We start from the raw sequence: 21,485 nt of genomic DNA, 5'->3' as shown, positions 1-21,485 counted from the left end.
TTGTGCCATCTCCAGTCAACTGGTAGTAAGTAGCTCTGGAGTGTTATAACGAAAAGGTTGTGCCACTGGGGCAGAGGGCTGTTATTGTTCAGTAAGTCTATTATAGGTATAGGAGGTAACATGTGGAAGCATCTGTAGATTCCTAGAATGTTAGAGCTAGAAAGAACTATCAAGGTAGTTCAGTCTTGGGCCAAGCCTGTGGCACACTCGGGAGAGTGTGGCGCAGGGAGCGCAGCGACGCTCCCACCGCGGGTTCGGATCCTATATAGGACTGGCCGGTGCACTCACTGGCTGAGTGCCGGTCACGGAAAAGACAAAACAAAACAAAACAAAAAAAAAGGTAGTTCAGTCTTATCTCCAATTAACAGGCATGGACATTGAGTTGTAAGACGAAATTAAGTCACTTGCGTAAAGGTCAGACCAGTTCCCAGGTCTTACACTTTGCTATTATTTGCACATTCTTTTAAAATTGATCTCCTATAGAGGATTTTAAGAGAATAAATTTGATAGGTAGAAGTACACTTAGCATTAATCCATTAAGAATTCTATTAATATTTTCTATTTCTGGGACTAGGCATGCTATTCTAATTAACCTCCCTCTTGAAAACAGTTCTTAAATTATAGATAAAGTTGTGTTTTTTCCCCATAAATTAATACATAGCCTAACCCTTAGCAGTATATTAATGATGGATCTTTCAAGATTGTGTGTGTGTGTGTGTGTGTGTGTGTGTGTGTGTGTGTGTTTGTTTGATATACACCTAAAAAAACACAGAAGAAGTAAAAAGATAATGAATTGCAAGGTCAAAGCAATTGGAGAAGGCCTCAACCCAGGGAGATAAGTGGAATATTGGACAGAAAAAGGCCACCTTTGACCTGAAAGCATGTTCAGTACCTCACACTTCAGTATAGTGGGTCCATGGGGCAAGAGGGATGAAAGGCAAGCCCAAGGGCCTTCTCCAAGTTGGAGAATCCTATAGGAAACCCTAATGTAGGTGGGACCCCAAAGGGTCACATTCTCACAATAAGAGAGGACTGTAACTAAACCCAACCACAAACTGAGGGACTGCAAAAAGATAAAAGGACAAAAAATTCAAAGAAGTTCTGCCCACAGACCAACCTTCAAGTGGTTTTGTGCCTTAAGCACCAAACCTGGATGGGCCAGGGAACTGTAGACTCAAACATAATTTGAGGTGGTCCCCAACTGGTAGTGCCTACTGAATCTGGCAGAAGCCATTTCAGTGCCTCTCTGAAGACAGGCACATTTATTCTGTCTTGAAATCACTATAAATAAATTTTCAAGAACAATGACAGATATGAAGTCAAAGACAAAATAGTACAAAAGAAATCAAGACCATATAAGTGGGAGATAAGAACAGGTTCTGCATGGGCTATAGATATTGGAATTATTACCAGACAAGTATTATTAAACAATTGTGCTAGGGTTGGCCAGTTAGCTCAGTTGATTAGACCATGGTGTTATAAACACCAGGGTCAAGCAAGGGTTCAGATCCCCATACTGGCCAGCCACCAAAAAGTTAATAAAACTAAATTTATTGTGTTTGAAGAATGGTCAACAAACTTGAAAATATCTATAGGGAAAGAAAAACTAAAAAGTGATTTAAATTTGAAGAATACCAAATCGAATTCATATACAAGGTTACTTCAAAAAATTCGTGGAAAAATAAAATTAAAAAATGATATGAGAGCCAGCCCATGGCTCACTTGGGAGAGTGTAGTGCTGATAACACCAAGGCCACGTGTTTGGATCCCTATATATAGGGATGGCCGGTTAGCTCACTTTGGAGAGCATGGTGCTGACAGCACCAGGTCAAGGATTAAGATCCCCTTATTGGTCATCTTTTTAAAAATAAATAAATAAAATAATATGAATCTTTTCCTGAACTTTTTGGAGTACCCCGATACATGAAAAAATATACTAATCAAAATTTTAAAACTCAGTGGCCATGCTTGGCAGCAAACTACATGGCAGAAGAGAGAATTAAAGAATTGGAAGAAATTATTATAATGCAGGACAGAAAAAGATGGAAAGTACAGTAGAGAAGAGACATAGATTCAGTGTGAAGGTCTAATGTGTTTGATTGGAATCCCAGAGAAAAAGAAAGAATGGGGTAAAGTTATTTGAGGAGCTAAAGGCTGAGAGTTTTTCAGAACTATTGGAAGACACCAATCCACAGATTAAATAAGCCCAGTGAATTTCAAGCAGGATAAAGTAAAAGAAATACACACCTAGTCTCTTCCAAGTGAAACCATGGAAAATCAAAGACGAAAAAAAGGTTTAAAAGAAACCAAAGAGAAAAGGCATACTACCTTAAGAGGAATGTGAGAGACTGACAGTTGGCTTTTCAACTGTTGTAATGAAACAGTGGAATAATACTTTCAATAGAAAGAAAATAACTGTCATTCCACAGTTTTATACTTGGCAAAAATATATTTCAAGAATGATGAAAAATGAATTCTGACTTAAACTTCTGGCCATGATAAAGGAAAAGAAAGTGGATTTTCCTCTAACCTTTAACAACTGAAACACCAGACAAAGTACATGAACCAATGGCTTTCAAACGGTGGGCAAAGGGCAGTGCCACAAAAGCAGGGAAACAAATGAGGTGACCTCTGTAATTCCTTGAGTTTACTGCACAGAAATAGCATGGGATGGGGGTGGACAAACAAAGCCCAAGGGTTTCCTTAAATTTAGGAGACAGAAGTTAGAATTTACAGAGGTGAAAGCAGCCAGAATTTACAGGACAGAGTACTAGAACGGAGAGAGCTGCACAGGAAGAGAGAGAGCTCCAGAGATCTGCAAAGACCCTTTTGTGTGTTCAGAAAACTGATTAGTGCACCACATGAAGAAACTACTTAAGACTGAAGGAAACCACTAGAAAGGAGCAGTGAAATAATCCTCGAATATTATACAGTGCCAAGAATAGTTTTGTATTTCTACCAGCCCGAGCAGGAAGATCTAACACCTGGGGCATAGGACACAGAAAGGCATTGCATCATTAGTGGAGCCAAATTATCCCCAGATAAAGGCTATTCTGGTTCTAACAAAGCTAAAAAGCAAGACTTGAAAGGACCATACTGTTTCCCAGGAACTTAACAGAACTCAAATGTAGTTGAAGAAATCTTCAAAATGTCAGCATTCAACAAAGTAAAATTCACAGTATCAGGCACCCAGTCAAAAATTACCAGGCATGGGCCGAGCCCGTGGCGCACTCGGGAGAGTGCGGCGCTGGGAGCGCAGCAACGCTCCCGCCACGGGTTCGGATCCCATATAGGAATGGCCGGTGCACTCAGTGGCTGAGTGCCGGTCACGAAAAAGACAAAAAAAAAAAAATAATAAATAAAAATTACCAGGCATGCAAAGAAGCAGGAAAATATGACTCGTATTAGGGAGAATAATCTATCAGTGAAAATCATGCAGGTAATATAATTAGTAGTCAAGGATATTAAAAGTTATTCTCTATACTTTTAAAAAGGTAGAGGAAAACATAAGCATGAAGAAGAAAGGCATATCAGATTTTCTAACACGCTTGTACATATACCAAGTAAAAATTCTAGATGTAAAATACATATGTAACAAACAGATCTGCTACTCATGAAAGCATTAGTAAACTAGACCCAATTGACATTTATAAAATACTCCATGCAAAACAATAATATTTCAGATGTACATGGTACATTTACCAAAATAGACCATATTTCAGACCTAAATATGTATCAAGAAATTTTAAATTTAGAAATTCATCAAATATTTAGAAACTAAACACATTTTTAAATAACTCAGGGATCAAATCAAAAGTCAGTCAAAATTAGAAATATTTTGAACTGAATGAAAACTTAAATGTGACATATCTAAATTTGTGGGATGTTGGGCTAGCCCATGGCTCACTGGGGAGAGTGCGGTGCTGATAACACTAAGGCCACGGGTTCGGATCCCATATAGGGATGGCCGGTTAGCTCACTGGGTGAGCGTGGTGCTGACAACACCAAGGCAAGGGTTAAGATCCCCTTACCAGTCATCCTTTAAAAAAAATAATAAATAAATAAATTTGTGGGATGTCTAAGGCAGAGCTTAGAGTGAAATTTTAACATTTCACTGCAAAGCATTAAACATTTGTAAAAGAAGCAATTTAATAACTTAAACTTCTACATTAAAAAAACAGTTTTGAAAGAAATTAAATCCAAAACAAGCAGAAAAAAGGAAATTAATATTTTTAAAAAGGCACAGAAATCAATGAAATGTAGTCAGAGAAAATCAGAGAAGCCAAAAGCTAGCTCTTTAAGAACATCAATAAAATTTATAAATCTCTAGCTACACTAAAAATACTTAATATAAATTAGAAATATCAGGAATAGATAGGGTAAGTCACTACAGACCTAAAAGACGTTAAATGGAGTAATTATAAGGGAATATTATGAACAATGTTTGCCAATATATGAGTATTTGACAACTTAGTAAAAATGATAAAATGATGAAATTTGTTGAAAGAAAAGCCACCTGTATGGGTTTGGGCTGCCATAACAAAAACCATAGACTGGGTAATTTAAACAACAGAAATCTATTTTATCTTAGTTCTGGAAACTAGGAATCCGAGATCTAGGTTTTGGCTGATTTGGTTTCTGATAAGGGCTCTCTTCTTGGCTTGTAGATAGCTACCTTCTCATTGTGTTCTCACATGGCCATTCCTCAGTGTTTCATTGAGAATAGGGGATGCTCTCTGCTATCTTTTATAAGGACACAAGGACACTAATCCTATAGGATCAGGGTCCTACCCTTATTACCTCATTTGACCTTAATTACTTCCTTAGAACCCCCATTTCCAAATATAGCCACAGTGGGGGTCAGGGCTTCAACATGAATTTGGGGGAGTGGTCCACAAACATTTAGTCCATGACACTAACAAAGCTCACCCAAGAAGACATAGAAAATCTTAATAGCCCTATATCTAACTATGAAACTGAGTTTTAGTTTAAAGCCTTCTCACCAAGAAAACTTTGGGCCCAGATGGCTTCAATGATGAATTTTACCAAACATTTCTGGAAGAAATAGTACTAATTCTACACAAGCTGTTTCAAAGGATTGCAGGGAACATTTTTTCACTTGTTCTGAGAACACCTGTTCCCAAAACCAAAAAGAAGAAATTACAAGAAAGGAGAACAACAGACTCATCCACCTCATGAACATTGATGAAAAAATTCTTAACAAAATTTTAGCAAGTCAAATGCAACAGTATATAAAAAGAACAATGCATCATAGACAAGCAAAATATATACCAAGAGTGCAAGATTGCTCTAACATTTGTAAATCCATCAATTTAATTTGTCAAATTAACGGGCTAAAAATGAAAGACCATATGATTATCTCAATAGATGCAGAAAAAACATTTGGGAAAAATCCAACATCCATTTCTTATAAAAATCTCTCTGCCAACTGGGAGTAGAAGGGAAATGCCTCAGTCTGATAAAGGTCATCTAAACAACAAACCAACCTACAGTTGACATACTTAATGGTGAAAACAAAGTTTTCTCCCTAAATGTAAAAAAAACACGGGGATTTCTGCTTGCACAGTCTACTTGTACTGGAGGTTCTAACCTTTGCAATAATGCAAAAAATAATAATTAAATCAGTGCCTATAGATTTAAAAGAAAGAAGTTAAATAACAATGACATGATACTCATGACATGTAGAAAATTCTAAGGAGTCTACACATGCTACAAGAACTAAAAAAAGAGTTAAGCATGATTGCAGGATACAAGGTCAATATTAAAAATTGATTTCTATTTATTAACAAAGAATAATCAGAAACTGAAATGTTTAAGATACCATTTATAAAAGCATCAAAAATATGAAATACTTAGGGATAAATTTGACAAAACGTGTAAGACCCGTGCACTGAAAATTACAGAACATTGCTGAGAGAAATTAAAGATCTAAGTGGCCATATATACCATGTTTGTGAATCAAAAGATACAATAGTGTCAAAAGAAAACACAGGAGAAATCTTAGTTATCCTCGGGTTTGGCAAAAGTTCTTTAAACAGACCTTAAAAAGTATGAACTACAAAACAAAAAAATAAATTTGACAATCAAAATTATAAACTTACTTTTCAAAAGACACTTAAAAAAATTAAAGGCAAGCCACAAACTAGGAGATGTTTAGAAATGTATCTGACAAAAATGTTATCTACGATATATAAAAAAAATACATATAACTCAACAATAAGACAAACAACTCAGTTTGACAATGGGCAAAATATTTGACTACCCAAAGAAGATGAGTGGATGAAAATAAGCTCATGAAATGATACTATTATTATTCATTAGGAAAATGCAACTGAAAACACCCACAAGATACCCTTGCATACTCCCTAAAATAACTGAAATTAAACACTGTTAGGAACGTGGTGCAGAGAAAGGTATAATACACTGCTGGCAGGAACGTAAAGTGATAAAGCCACTTTGGAAAAATAGTTTAGTAGTTTCTTTAAAAGTTAAACGTACATCTTGCATACATCCCAGCCATTACATTCTTAGGTATTTATGTCACAGGAATGAAAACGTGTCTGCATGAAGACCTGTACCTGAATGTTCATATCGAATTTGTTCATAAGCTGGAAACAACCCAAATGTTCATCAACTGGTGGGTGGATTTTTAAAATTGTGGTATATCCATGAAATGGAATACTACTCAGTGATAAATAAGAATGAGCTATTATACAATACGCATCACAAAAATGTGCTGTGTGAAAGAAACTGCTGCCAAAACAGTGCATACTGTACAATTCCATTCATTTGAAACTAGAATAGACTAATCTGTAGTGATTAAAAGCAGACGAATGGTTGCCTGGGACTAGGTGGGGAGGGTGCTGAATAATTGAGGAGAGGTGAGATGGAACTTATTTAGTTACACAAATGTTTACATTTGCCAAAATTTATAAAACTGTACACTTGGAATGTGTTTCGTTCCCTTGTATGTACATGGTATTTTTAACTAGGGTGGCACAGAATTTCACGAAATTTTCTACACTTATCATCATTACCTTCTTTCCAAAGTGAAATCAGAACCAAATTAATAGGGATGTTTAAGTAAATAGGAATCAACAAAAAAATTTTTGAAATAGAATAGGTATTAAAAGTCCAACATTGAGAAATAAGGCTTATTTTCAGCACCGGATGTAGGGCCTATGTATAATAGGTACTTAATAAATCCCTTTTTTCTTTTCAAAGTATGAACAGTAATGGGATCTTAACCCTTGGCTTGGTGCTGTCAGCACCACACTCACCCAGCGAGCTCACCAGCCATCCCTATATAGGGATCCAAACCCGTGGCCTTGGTCTTAGCACCGCACTCTCCCGAGTGAGCCACGGGCTGGCCCTAATAAATCCCTTCTTCTAAAACTTAAATAAAATGGTTGAGCCCTCCTTCCAAGCACCGTGGGAAACCTATCTTGTACTTTCTGGGATTTATAGGGGACATACATTACTCATGATCAGTTCTTGACTTAACTTCCTATTTCAGTTGATCTCAATTTGCTCATCTCTTTTCTTCTTCCTTCTCCTCATTACTCCTTGAATTTCTTTTTCTCCTTCCTTCTTGGTAAAAATTTCATTCTGTGTAAAACCATTATGGATAGTACATATTGTTAACGTACCAACTAAGAGAATGAACATCTTTGTGAGGGTCCACGTGTGACCTTAGGAATCAGGTTGTTTATCTCAGTACTCTCCTGCTTGCCATGAGTTAAGAACAATAGATGGTTGTATATTCACAGGTCACACCTGTAGAACATGTAGTTCTGCAAGTGTAATTTATTTGAAGTTGGTTATCAGTAGATTCTGGTCTGGAGCCACAAATATCAGATACATTCATATTAACAAGAAAGCTCAATGATTTACTTTAATCAACTTTTTAAAATTAATGAAATACCTGATAAATATGGAATATATGTAATTTTTATAATTTATAATGCATAATAGTAAAATAAACACCCATATACCAGCTTAAGAACCAAAATGTTGCCATGATCCTAGGTGCTTTCCATTTCCTTTTCTGACTATTCATAGTAGTGGACTGAAGAAAGATCAGATGTGCCAGCAGTGCAGACAATCTCAGTTCCACTGTATGATCTATTATTCACGGTAAAATGTAAGTATGCACACATAATATTTGGAGTATAAAAGTTGATTTGCCAAAGACTTTAGATCCTCAGAGATGACCAGGATAGATAAGGAATGGTTGATCTCTTTATCATGTTTTTATTTAAGAGTCACAGGCATACCTATACAAACATGATAGACATATACAGGCATATTCAATAATCACAGGAAATATTTTAATAGAGAATTGAACTTGGAATTATGTTATTGAAAAATTCCACACAATTTACTCAACAAATATGTGAGTGTTATTGTGTGCTGGGCCCTGTTGCAGGCATTGGGATGCAGCAATAATAAAATAAGCCAAGTCCTACCCTCTGAAGCTTAGCTTCTAGTGGGAGAACAGAGAATAGGCAAGTAAACACAAATATGTATTGTAATGACTTCAGGTCTCTAATAATCCCATTAAGAAAAATGACAAAAAATAAATTACATAAATAAAATTATAGTTTATATAAATTTATGTAAATAATTCATATATATAATTTATATAAATAAATTATAATTTGTATTATAATAAATTAGAATTATAAATTAGAATTAATAAAGCTTGCCAAAAGAGAATTGCTGGTTTAAAAAAATTCTTTTAAAGATGGCAGAATTCATTTTCCAATATAAAGAACAGTCGGCATGTGAAAATGGGATTCAGTGTGGGGAGAGGAGAATCACATAGATTAGGCCTGAAGCAGGCAGGACCTTTGGGCTGAGGACTAGCAGAAGACAACAACAGGTAGCTAAAGGATTGGTGATAACAAGCAAATTAATAGAGATGATATAGCTAAAAAAAATAAGACTGCTTTCCATCAAGAAAATCAGTCTCATTAAATAGCCCCTCCATAGAACTAAGAGTTTTCTGTTCTGTAGAATTAACAATATGTGTAACTGTCAGATTAGACAAAATACTGTATCATGTCTACCTACCTCAGTGGTATAGACTGTGTACCACTGAGGTAGGTAGACAAGATGTTTTGTAAGTACAAGCATGAATATTTTTCCTTTTTGTGAGGGTGGGGTTTGGGGTACTTCCTATTTTCTTAAATCAAGTGCTTCAGAAACAGATACTAAGATAAGGATTTGTATGCACATGATTTATTAAGGAAGTGCCCCCAGGAGAGACTGTTACAGAGGAAGGTAGGGGTAGGACAGGGATGGGTACAATCTAAGGCACAGTTTTGCAAAGGGTAACTTTGGCCTGATCTCCCAGGGGAACTCTGGCTGATTGACTAAGGGAGCTGGGCTTTTACGCTCCCATACCTTTCAGGATTGGTTAGATGCCATGCCCAGGACTTAAATTTCAGATACTGGGGCTCTCCAAATGGAGGCAAAGTGACTTCAGTAGCTCAAGGGAAGTTGGCCAAAGAAAGTGTTGACTGTTGGAAGCGAAAGCACACAGAAGCCTAGAGAGCACACAAAAATGTTAAAAAGTGATGAGAGGGGACATTGTCCACTGCAAATATTGTTAGAAAAATGTAATTAGCACATCAAAGACTGAATTTATTTATTTATTTTATTTATTTTTTTTTTTTTAAAGATGATTGGTAAGGGGATCTCAACCCTTGGCTTGATGTTGTCAGCACCACGCTCAGCCAGTGAGCTAACTGGCCATCCCTATATAGGATCCGAACCCGTGGCCTTGGTGTTATCAGCACCACACTCTCCCGAGTGAGCCACGGGCTGGCCCCTGAATTTATTTTTTTTAAGTGAGTCATTTTAAAAAATAATATCAAGTAAATAGTGGCATAAATGATATGTAAATAAGGAAAAAATTATTAAACTGGCATAAAGATGATGGAAGTTTGGTACATGCTGATTTGGGCTTTTGTTTATACTGATATTCAGGAGTTGAGTTTCCGTTTGGTGGTAGCTCCTTTAATCTTTTTCAACATTCTCCATAACCTCCTATTATTCCAAAACAGTGCTAATCCCTTTCTCTGTGAATCCCTCAATATATTATGCATAATGCAAATTTTTGCACTTCCTACACGGCATAAAAATTATTGATTTGATATTCCTTCTCTAAAGGCTTTGTGAGGTTTTTAGAGCAAGGACTGTTTTACTCGTCTTTGCATTTCTAGTGTCTGGCACAATGCATAGCTTATACTAGGTATTCAACAAATGTTTATTGAATGAATGAGTAAAGATATCTTTACAGCCTGTCGAAATTCTAGAAAATAAAATTTATCTTCAGTATAAAGCTCGTATTTTTTTATTAATTAGACAAAAGCAATTAAAATGATTAACTCCCTTTAGCATTCCATTAAAAGTTATTGAGCTTCATCAGATAACTTTTACATTTGTCACAGGAAGGTTGTTACCTGAAAATGGAAATTTAAAACTTTAGTAGAGAAAAGCTTGCTTGATTAAGAGCATTTGATTAAAATGAGCTCGTTAATGAAAAACAATACTATTTTTATAAGGACTAAGCTCTTTTTATCTTGCCCTGGTTTCGTTTCATGCTTCAACAAACAGCACCTTTTGGCAGTCACGGCTCCTTGCACTGCCAAATGCAGTATTCGTGACTCTGGTTGTGCCCTTCCTTGACGTCACTCTGAAAGAGGTCACCAGCTAATTAGCTGCATAAGCTGGTCGCTATTATTGCCTCCAAGCTCCAAGTTGTGCAGTCTGGTGGAATCACAATGACTTGAAAAATCGAATTGATTATTTGTCCTGATGGCACAAAAATGTGTCTTAGAACATTGAAATTTTAGACAATTGTAATGGAAGTTCCTGATTAAAGGTGACCTATAGATCTTCAGGAGAGCAGAAAAGACTTGCTTTGATAGGATGAATACTTTTGGCTTTTTCTCCAGATTAGACATGGAAAAAGTTTCAGTTTCTCAGTTTTAGCTTCTCCCTCTCCAAGTCCCATATCACAGCAATATATCTGCTATTCTTCCATGTATGGACTGTCCCCAATTTATGATGGTTCGACTTAATGAATTTTTGACCTCAACGATGGAGCCGTAGAAACCATACTTCAGTAGCCATACAACCATTTGGTTTTTCACTTTCAGTACAGTATTTGATAAATTGCATGAGATATTCAACACCATTTTAAAATAGCCTTTGTGTTAGATGATTCCAATTACAGGATAAGTAAGTGTCTGAGCAAGTTTAGGGTAGGCTAGACTAAGCTCTGATGTTTGGTAAGTTAGGTGTATTAGATACATTTTTGACATTTTAAACTTGCAGTGGGTTTATCAGGACGTAAACCCATTGTAAGTTGAGGAGCATCTTTACTATCAACTGTTTCTTCTCAAAAAAGTGAAATCTGTCTTCTAGGCTCCTCTACTCACAACTCACTTTTTCTGAATAGTCAGCACCTCACTCTGCCCCTTGCCTGCTGAAGCCCCCACCCCCACCCCCAGGAAGTCTTGCATGTCCTGTTTCCTACTTGTGAAGACCATGCTTCTGTTTTCCAAGGCAATAGCTAGTCAATTTGGAATCTGTCATTTATACCTATGTAAATCTGTTATTGGTCAATCTTTCTTAAATTGTGTTAAATTAAAGTTACACAAAGAAACAATGCTGTGTAGATTTTGTGCCCTGTTTCAGACTAGCAAGAGAGGGATCACAGAAGGGGGGGGGTTACTTTGGGGGTTTTTTTGTTTTTTCTTTTTTAAAAAAAAGAAAATGTAATTTTATTACTATTATTTTTTTATATTCTAGGATGTTGTTGCAGAGCAGTTGGGAGGGAGTGGGGAGAGGGGAAAGGAGAAGGAAATGGGATGAAAGAAGGAGGAAAGAGGAGGGATGGGATTGAGGTCTGTGGCACCCCCCTCATTCCTACAGGGGAGACTAGGAGGATTCCAGTGGTGGCTTGGTCATCGCCGGGCTGAGTGCAGATGTCAGGGGGCGTGGCCAAGGCCCCTGGGCCCCCACTACCTCAACTCAGGAGAGCCCAGGGCACTTCTTGCAGTGGTTCAGTGGTTGTCACTGGGCTGGCTGTGTGTGTCAGGGGGCATAGCCAAGGCCCTCGGCCCCCCACCACCCCAGCTCGGGAGAGCCCAAGGTGCTTCCTGTGGCAGCTTGGTGGTCACCACTGGACTGGTTTCAGGTGTCAGGGGGTGTGGCCGAGGCTCCCCACCACAGGCCCAGTGGTTGTTGCTGGGCTGGCTGTGCATGTCAGGGGGACATGGCCAAGGCCCAAGGCTTGGGGGTGGTTACTTTTTAAGGGCCCTGAATTATATCATAAGTATTTTAGTCTTATTTCCTTCTCGATTCCTCTTCCTGGAAATGAATTCCCAGTGCAAAGCTTCTTTAACTTCGAAGATTTAAAATTTAAAGAGCCAACTAGCTCATTATCTTAGCCAAAGGCCATTATAAAATACAATATAGTTTCTAAAATAAGTAATAAAATGCAGAATAAATACTTGAATAGTGGGCACAGAAATCTGGAAGAGAATTCTCATGTTTATTTAAAATACACACTCACCTAATCAAAATATCACAAGGAATAACACACTAAGTTGTGACTTCCATTGTTGGGAAAGGGATTATAATTAATTCCCTTTTGTTTCCCTAGGGTGTCCAGCATGGAGCTTCAGAGAGAAGTGAGTTCTAGCCTGGTAACCTAGCTCAAGTTACCTCTCAGTCTACACATCTGTAAAATGGGACTGCTTCAAAGTGTTGAGATTAAGTGAGATGACATAAAATGACTTGCAGCTGGCCTGTTATCTCGGTTGATTAGAGCACAGTGTTATAACACCAAGGTCACTGGTTTGAATCCCTGCACTGGCCAATCACAAAAAAAAAAAAAAAAGCATTACATAGAGTCTGACCCACAGTAAGCACCCAATATATGTAAGTTTCCTTTTCTTCTTTTTTCAAGTTTTATCTTGAACAGCCCCCGTACACAGAAAGATAAGCAAAATAGAAGAGATTGAAAGATATTCCCTAACTCAGGTACTCCAAACATAGCTACTTACTGCAGTAAATATATCCTGCAACCCCTCTTTGTTGAGATTTGTGCTCGTTTTATTACACTATACCCTAGTAGTTAGAGATACTTGGGAAAAATTATGATCTAGTCTTAATATTAGAAATAGATATGTTTCTCACAAGCAACTAGTTTGTGTTTTAACTATGAATTGTGTAATTGGTCACATTTTTCCCTGTTGGCTGGTAGAAAGCTTAGAACCAAATTTGTTGCTTAATGTTTCACAAGTATATGTAGGGCTCCATCGTATATGTTCTGGCATTAACTTTACTCCTGGCTCTATTTTATATATCTATCATTTTTTTCCCCGTTGCAAATTATTTTTCCCTATATTTAATGTGATCTTGGTGTATTATACATTTCTTTATAAGCTGTCTTAAATCCTATGGAAGAGAATCCTATGGAAGAGAATATAATCTTCTATGGCAACAAACATCAATTGGAGAAGGAAGGTAAAACAAAACGAAAACAAAAGACCAAAGCACCTTGTCCGTTTCCTTTGACAAAACCTAATAATGGACAATTTTCCTGTTCTCTGTGCTATTTTCCACCCAAAGCATGCTCATCAAGTTGTTTATATAGCCTTAGTATTCTGGGGTTTTGATTACAATAGAAAAGGAAGTTACTTAAAGGATATTCGGTAGATCATGAAATCACCAGGAGTGCTGGAGAACAATACTTGAGAAATCTTCAGGAAAACCGGCCCTGCTGCCCTTGGAAACTGGGTGCTGCTGCCAGTGCTGCCAACAGAATGCATTCCCCACAGCCTTCTTTTCTTTCTGTCAGTGCTCCTGATTCAAAGTTCTGGGTAGAAGCCTCTCATTGGCTGTGCTTAGGTCATCTGGTCTTTCTCTAGTTGCAAGGGAGACTGGGAAAATGAGTACTGATTTTTTTCTAATCTTTTTTTTCTGATCTGATCTGTCGATCTTTTATAGTGAAAAGAAGAATCTGCTCCTTTCCACACTTACCCAGTGGAGAATTTTGCAAACATAGGAAGAAGATTCAGATCCTGGACAGGCAATATACACACACACCCTTTTTTCCTCATAGCTACATTTTATGAAAAGTATGTTTATCTAACCAAAACACACAACAAAAAACACATGGAACCTCTCCCTAACGGTATATAACCCAAAGCCTTATCAGTTACTACAGACAGCTTCATTCCCCCTCCAGTTTGGGTAAAGTTTTGACCAACAGTCTAAAACCTATTTTAAGTTTCACTATCAATAACACACCCCATTTGAAACAATGTAGAAAGAGGAGAAAGAAACTTTCAATTTAATTGAAATATATGAACATATATTCATGCAGTTAAAAGGAAAAGAAGTACTATTCATTTTACATATTCTACAGAAAAACTATTAACCAGAGAAATTTTAATCAATATAGAATATTAGTATTACATTAACATGTACACAAATAAAATCAGACTTCAAAACTGCTCATTTCCTGGTTAAAATTTGAGTAATAACTAAATATTCTTATAATTTATCAACAAAAACATAATTCTGAGCTGTCATTTGCTTTTGATAAAATGCTATGTTTTATTGGGATTTATGAATTCATTATTGTAGATGATTTCATTATATAGTCTTGCCTATGTTTTGCATATAAAAATTTAATAGGCAGGACTGCCAACATCATAAGGGTTCAAAATGAAGCATAAAAGCTATGATTTTTTCATAAATAATAACTTTTTGAAGTATAAAAACCATATATATGATACCTACCCCTGAGAGATCTATCTACCTTGAATAAAATAGTAAATATCACTCTCTAAATGTGCAGAGTAAAATTTACTCTTGAAAATTCTCCCCAGAATTGAATATATTAGGGTTCTGATTTCCTTTTAAAATTCTGAAGATGGCTGGCCAGTTGGCTCAGTTAGTTAGGACATAGCATTACAACAGAATGGTCAAAGGGTTTGAATCCCTGTACCAGCCAGCCTAAATAAATAAAATACTGGAATTACCAGCCACATTTCCATATCTTCCCCAAGAAAAGTATTACTGTCACAAACATTTAATTCCCTGCTATAAGTAAAAGACTGCACTAGAATCTCTAAAGGTTAAAGCTGGAGTGAACCACTGAGATACCTAATCTAGTCTAATACCCCCCATTACAGATGACAGCAAGGGTCAATAAGAAGGGAGTAATTTCTCAAGCCCACACTACTAGCATCAGCAACCATTACTACTTACAGTTCTTATAGACTCCTCTTTAAATCTTTGTCAGAGATGATAATGGTTAAAGCAGTTTGAGGATTATATAAGGCACAACAGGGCCCACCCAGGGCCCTGAGGCTTGGATCTGGGGACCAGACCCCCTTCCACAACCAGGCACACCACCAATGCCAAGGGGCCCGCCCAGGGTCCTGAGGCATGGTGTTGGGAGCCACCAGCAACTAGGTAAGGAGCATGCCAAAAACATCACTTCCATGTGGATGGCCCACCACATCCACCACAATAATAATTTCGGTTGCCATGAAAGCAGCTAGACACCACAACCACCGTGCAGATGGTCCACCAGCCACTGGAGTGCATTGACACAAGGAGAGCCACCAGCAGAGACCAAAGAAAAGAAGAGGATGTCTGTCTCCACCAAGCCTGTTCCAGAGAGACAGAAGCAGCATCTGCTCTGCGATAATACTGGGGGACCTGAACACACCTTTCAGCATTGGACAGATCGTCTAGGCAACAAATCAACAGAGTAACCATTACTCTTTCAGAAGGAAAGAAGAAATCTGGGGTTATCAGAGGTGGGAGGGGGGAGGGGGAAGGGGAGGGGGAGAGATTGGACAAGGGGCATAAAGAATAAGTATGATTTGTAACAATATATATGCAAGTAATATTGATTTGATCAACATATGTCAACATTGAACCCCCAAAATATGTATAATCAATTAAGATTCAATACAAATTTTAAAATAAATAAATCAGGGCATTGGGAAACATCTGTCCTTGCAGCCTCTGTAACTATCACAAGCCTCGTTATTGAATCAAAACACCTCTGTGGGGCCAGCCCGTGGCTCACTCAGGAGAGTGTGGTGCTGATAACACCAAGGCCACAGGTTCAGATCCCATATAGGGATGGCCGGTTAGCTCACATTGTGCTGACAACACCAAGACAAGGGTTAAGATCCTCTTACCGGCCATCTTTTAGAAAAACAAACAAAAAATAAAAATAAACATCTCTGTGATGTTGGCATGAATTACCCCTATTTTATAGATGAAGAAATTGGTGTTCAGATGGATTTTCATAAGGTCACATCGTTATATTTGGAAGTTTGAATAAAATCTTATTACAAACACTAAGGTCCAGAGTTTGGTCCTTGTACTGGCCAACTGCCAAAAAATAAAATTCCTATTACAATTACCTCTAAATTACATTCAAATTATTTTGCTTTATTTTTAGGAATCATATCCTGTGTCTTGGCACTTAAAACTTAATCGATTGCCAGCCTCACTCATTCATTAAATGAAGGAAGCATTCTTAAAATAAAAAGAGAAATGTATTATTATATGAAGGTATAAACACTTTAACCCTTCCAGCCATAGAGGTTAACAAGGCTTTTTATGCCAATAATTTATTTATAATGGCATTTATATAAGAGGATTTTTCTTATAGTAAAATCTCGGAAGAAACATAAAATCTAATGGGAAATGTTAGTTAGCATGAGTAAAATGCATGAGATCATGTGTAAAAGGATCATTCGTAAATAACTGCATTTGTAAATCCTATTCTGAGAGTGGGAGGTAATTACGGTTTCCCTGGGAAGACTTGTTTGAGTAAGCACTGACCAGTCAGCCCACTGGCATTTGGAACACTGTTGGCAGAATTCCCCTATCCCCACCAGATCTGTGGTTAGGCCCTGGCACTGAAGAGGGAGGGCTGTACAGAGGAACAATGTCTTTGGTTTATGACAGGGAGTGAGTACATTGAAAAAGGGCCACCTCTTGACTGCCTAATTGACAGTGACTCATGCTCTGACCTCTGAGGAGACAGTCATGTATTTCATACCATTGCTTCTAACATCTTTTTATCATAAATGTAATGATTGCTGAAAATGTACCATTCTGGGGGCAACCACTTCCTCAGCTCTCTAGTCTCCTACCAATTGCTGGCTAAGCCTAGAAACCAATGGGCTTGTTTCTCTTCCAGCGCCTGCAGAAAGCCCTGGTCATCTGCCTGCTGATGCACATTCCCCATGCCTGCCATGCAGGGTAAGTGTAGTTCGTTATGATACAAGAGGAGAGAGTCTGGGGAGGCCTGATAACCAGCCTCAACCCACCCTGTCCTCTACTAGGTTCTTGACTCTAACACAGGAAAGCATTCAAGAGCACAGTCACAGCAGAAAGTGAAAACAGGTTTAATACAGAGAATAAGAAATATAGTCTTTCACAGGGAAAGTGCGGCCTAGCTCCAGAGACTGAGCAGCAGCTGCAACAAGTTTAATATAAAAGGAAGAAATATATACTTCAGAAATGAAGTCCGGGCTGGCTTTAGAGTGAGCACAGCTCAAAAGTAAGAAATAAACACCTCAGGTGAAGTGCAGGCTGGCTCCAGAGAGAATGAGCAATAACCCTGCCTTCTTCCTGCATTCACTTTTATAGTTTGGCTATCCATATATCTTCCTGCTATCTAATGAATATTCAGCTAAGCGGGTAGTTCCCATTTATGTAACCTAGTCTTGCACATGCTCAGCTGGTCTCTTTGGAACATGTTCATTGGTCAAATTCCATCACATGCACCAAATACGCTTGGAATTGTCTAGGTTCTCTCTAACCTCCAGTGGAAGGTCATTTAAGAGATAAACTCCTTTTTTAAGGAGCATGGCTTGGCCACCGAGATTACATAAGTCTGCCTGCTGTGGTCTCAGTCTCAATTTGCTGGTACCGAAAATAGATGCTACAGGCTACCATAGCTTAGGACTCAAAGGTGGGGCTTGAATCCTAGGGAAGTGGTTTGAGATGCAGGGGAGTGGCCTGAAACCCGATCCCAGGGGACAGGACACCTCCTCAGTTATTGTCTTGGAGATCTGACAAACTGACCATAAAAACTGCTGCCCTATCCATTGTCTTTTTATAGTAAAGGTGAGAGAAAAAGGGTGTAAGAATTTTCTGTCCCTTTCACTGATAGTATTGATTTCCACAATATGACAAAATGTGTTTATACATCGATAGATATATGGCTATGTAGAGGAATAGTAGTTCCCTCTCTCTCTCTGTCTCTCTCAGCAAAAAAAAAAAAAAAAGATTGAAAAGAAACACACCAGGGCCGGCCCGTGGCTCACTGGGGAGAGTGCGGTGCTGATAACACCAAGGCCACAGGTTCGGATCCTATATAGGGATGGCCGGTTGGCTCACTGGCTGAGCGTGGTGCTGACAACACCAAGGCAAGGGTTGAGATCCCCTTACCGGTCATCTTAAAAAAAAAAGAGAGAGAGAGAGAAACACACCAAATTGGTAAATAGTCGTTGTTTCTGAGGGGTAGGTAATTTTTTTTCTACTTCTTTGTTACTGTATATTCTAAATGTTCCATACTGAGTTATTATACTTACATTTACAAAAATATATAAAATATCTTTCTGATATAGGTGTAAACCCTACTATCCCTTTGGTCTGCGTGAAATGGTCTGATTAGCAAAAGCACTGATTTACCTTAAAACCAGTTCTGGGATTAACATGCCCTCAAAACTCATTGAAGCTTGACCCCCCATTGTAATGGTGTTAAGAGGGTGGAAAATCTGACTATGGTATCTGAAACATGGGGCCTTTAAAAGGTGATTGGATTGCGTGGACTTGGCTCTCATGAATGGATTAATGGTTTAGTGGATTGTCACGGGAGAGGCACTGGTGGCTTTATAAGGAGAACAATTGAGCGTGTTAACACGTGCTCTCGCCATTCTCGCCATGTGATTCCTGCATCACTACTGGACTCTGTATAGAGCCCCAATCAAAAAGAAGCCCATCCCCAGCTGTGCCCCCCAGACCTTGGACTTCCCAACATCCAAAACTGTGGGAAATAAATTTTATTTCTTTATACATTACTCAGTTTCATGTATTCTAGAACAGAAAACAGACTAATACAACCAGAAAGATGGGTTACTCAAGGCCCTATTTTTTCACAGATAAAATAAAGGATTGGTTCACTAAGAAAGTATATTTGGAAACACTCTTTAGGGAAAACTAGGAAGGTCAAAAAGATATTGCTTGAGTATGAAAAGGCAACGTGCAAGATCGTGGTGATGATGGAATGTTCTGTATCTTGACTGCATCAATGTCGTTATGCTAGTTGTGATATTGTATTATAGTATAGCAAGTTTTGCGTTGGGGAAAACTGAGTAAACGGTGCATGGGATCGCTGTATTATTTCTTACGACTGCAAGTGAATCTACGATTATCTCAAGATAAAAACATTGATTTTTAAAAAGCTCCTAAAAGATATTGCTCTGCTGTTTTTTAGGTGTATTATGAGCAGAAAGACTTCATCATTCATTTCAGAGTCATTTTGGAGGAGAATATTTAATATTCTTTCCTAATGATTTTGATAGTAAAAATTTTTTGCATTGTCTTTTAATATTTTAGGCCACAGAAATACATTTCAAAATAACCATGAGCTGGACAAATATTCTGTAAAATGCAAACATATATTTTTAGGAGGCGATTCTCCAAGGGTCTCTTATGTGTCTACACATTTTGTGAGCAAGGCACTGACTGCCCTTTGTTCCAGACTATCTCTCCAAAGAGGTTATTGCCCATTTAGAAATATATAGGTTCCCTAAGCTCAGGGTTTTTTTCCTGTAACACAGTCCACAGTGTGTGCAGGTGTCATCTGGACTTCTTTGTCTCATCCTGTACGAATAGGGGCTCAGGGAACCAGTGAAAAAATGCTGATGTCAGGCTATTTCTATTACTGTAAGTAATAAATGATCCTGTCTTCTGACCCAGGAATCTCATGTACAGCATCTACAACTTGTACCAGGCTGAATTGTTAACTTGTTGGTAGGGAAAAATCTCAGACCCTTCATGGTTGTTGACAGTTTTGGTGATGAGGATGGCATGCTGACAGACTTGTGCCTTCTGGAGCAGGAAGGAGAGGGCCTTCCCTGTAAGTCAGCTAATGAGATTTAAGGGAAATCCGTGAGAGTTGGCAGGAAACACGTTGACTAAATTTTATGTTCAACAGGACAATAAATTGTCTTTCACTTTATTGCCTCTTAATGAGGATAAATTAGAAAGGTGGTTGTCAGCTGAATATGAGGAGGGAGGTTCAAAGACAGCTGCCCAAACAGTGTCCTGATTGTTGCTAACTATCCTCCAGATGGAGGACTTCTTTGCCAATTTGGCAGTAGCCTCAGGCCCACCCCATTGTAACAACTAGAACCCACCCCTTTTAAAATAAATGATATCAGCCATGAGGACATCATGATCCAATATAGAGCACTGTGAATACCAAAAACAATGCAAGTTCTTGAATGATGAGCTATGCTCTTTGAATATAAAGGCAAAGCCTTGTTTAAGGGACAGAGACATTCTCTCCTATGATGACCTGATTCTTTCCTCCTTCTCTATCCCGACCTCACCTACTTCAAGGAGAAAAACAATTAGATGTGAAGCTGAAGTCTCTCTGTCCACAAGGGCATCAAAGGCCATACTCATTTGTCCGCGTATGCTGGAGATTTGAGGGGAAAGAAGGGACTCACAGTTTTATGGCTCTGTTGGATACAGGTGCCCAAGTCACTATTCCATCTGGTCCTATGAGAAGAGGGAGGTCCCAGTTCAACTGATGGAATTTGGGCAAGGTTTGCAGTGGGGAAAGGAAGCTAAAGTGGTCTTGTGCCAGGGCCTGTTGGGACAATTTCATGTGTAGTGTTGTGGATTCCACTGCTGAATGTATAATTCTTATTGATGTTTTACATGCATGTATTGTAAATGTTCATAAAGTTCAGAGGGGATTCTCCTGATTAAACAGAGCTACATTTAGTGGCTAGCAGAACACACGCATTGCTTCACAGTCCCACTCCTGAGTGGTTCAACAGAAATTATATAGAATCCCATAGAGCGAACAACCTTGATTAAGAATTTAAAGTCAGACAAGAACAAGTCAATCCCCAAATTAGTAGATGAAATGAAATACTAAAGACCAGAGGACAACTAAATGAAATAGAGACCAACAAGATACAAAAGATCAATGAAACAAAAAGTTGGTTTTTTGAAAAGATAAACAAAATTCTCAAACCATTAGCTAGACTAAGAAAAAAAGAGAATACTCAAATAAAATCGGAAATAAAAAAGGAGACATCACAACTAATACTCAGAAATACAAAGAATCTTTAGAGACTATTATGAACATCTGTATGCCAACA

At 38.0% G+C, this 21,485-nt stretch overlaps 1 protein-coding gene across 11 annotated transcripts in view; it reads left to right on the top strand.

Moving 5' to 3' along the window:
- NEK1 (NIMA related kinase 1) overlaps nucleotides 1–14,419 on the top strand; it is a 206,772-nt gene extending 192,353 nt beyond the window's left edge. For all 11 annotated transcript variants that reach the window (XM_063076750.1, XM_063076747.1, XM_063076748.1 and 8 more), the window contains 2 exons: nucleotides 12,701–12,728; nucleotides 14,050–14,419. In XM_063076750.1, coding sequence (XP_062932820.1) covers nucleotides 12,701–12,728; nucleotides 14,050–14,107 — 86 coding nt within the window. In that variant the 3' untranslated portion in view covers nucleotides 14,108–14,419. The remainder of the gene's footprint in view (nucleotides 1–12,700; nucleotides 12,729–14,049) is intronic.
- The last annotated feature ends 7,066 nt before the right edge of the window (nucleotides 14,420–21,485 follow it).

The sequence above is a fragment of the Cynocephalus volans genome, chromosome 13, assembly GCF_027409185.1.
Source record: "Cynocephalus volans isolate mCynVol1 chromosome 13, mCynVol1.pri, whole genome shotgun sequence".
Classification (NCBI taxonomy): domain Eukaryota; kingdom Metazoa; phylum Chordata; class Mammalia; order Dermoptera; family Cynocephalidae; genus Cynocephalus; species Cynocephalus volans.
This window is presented reverse-complemented; position numbering and strand designations above follow the sequence as displayed.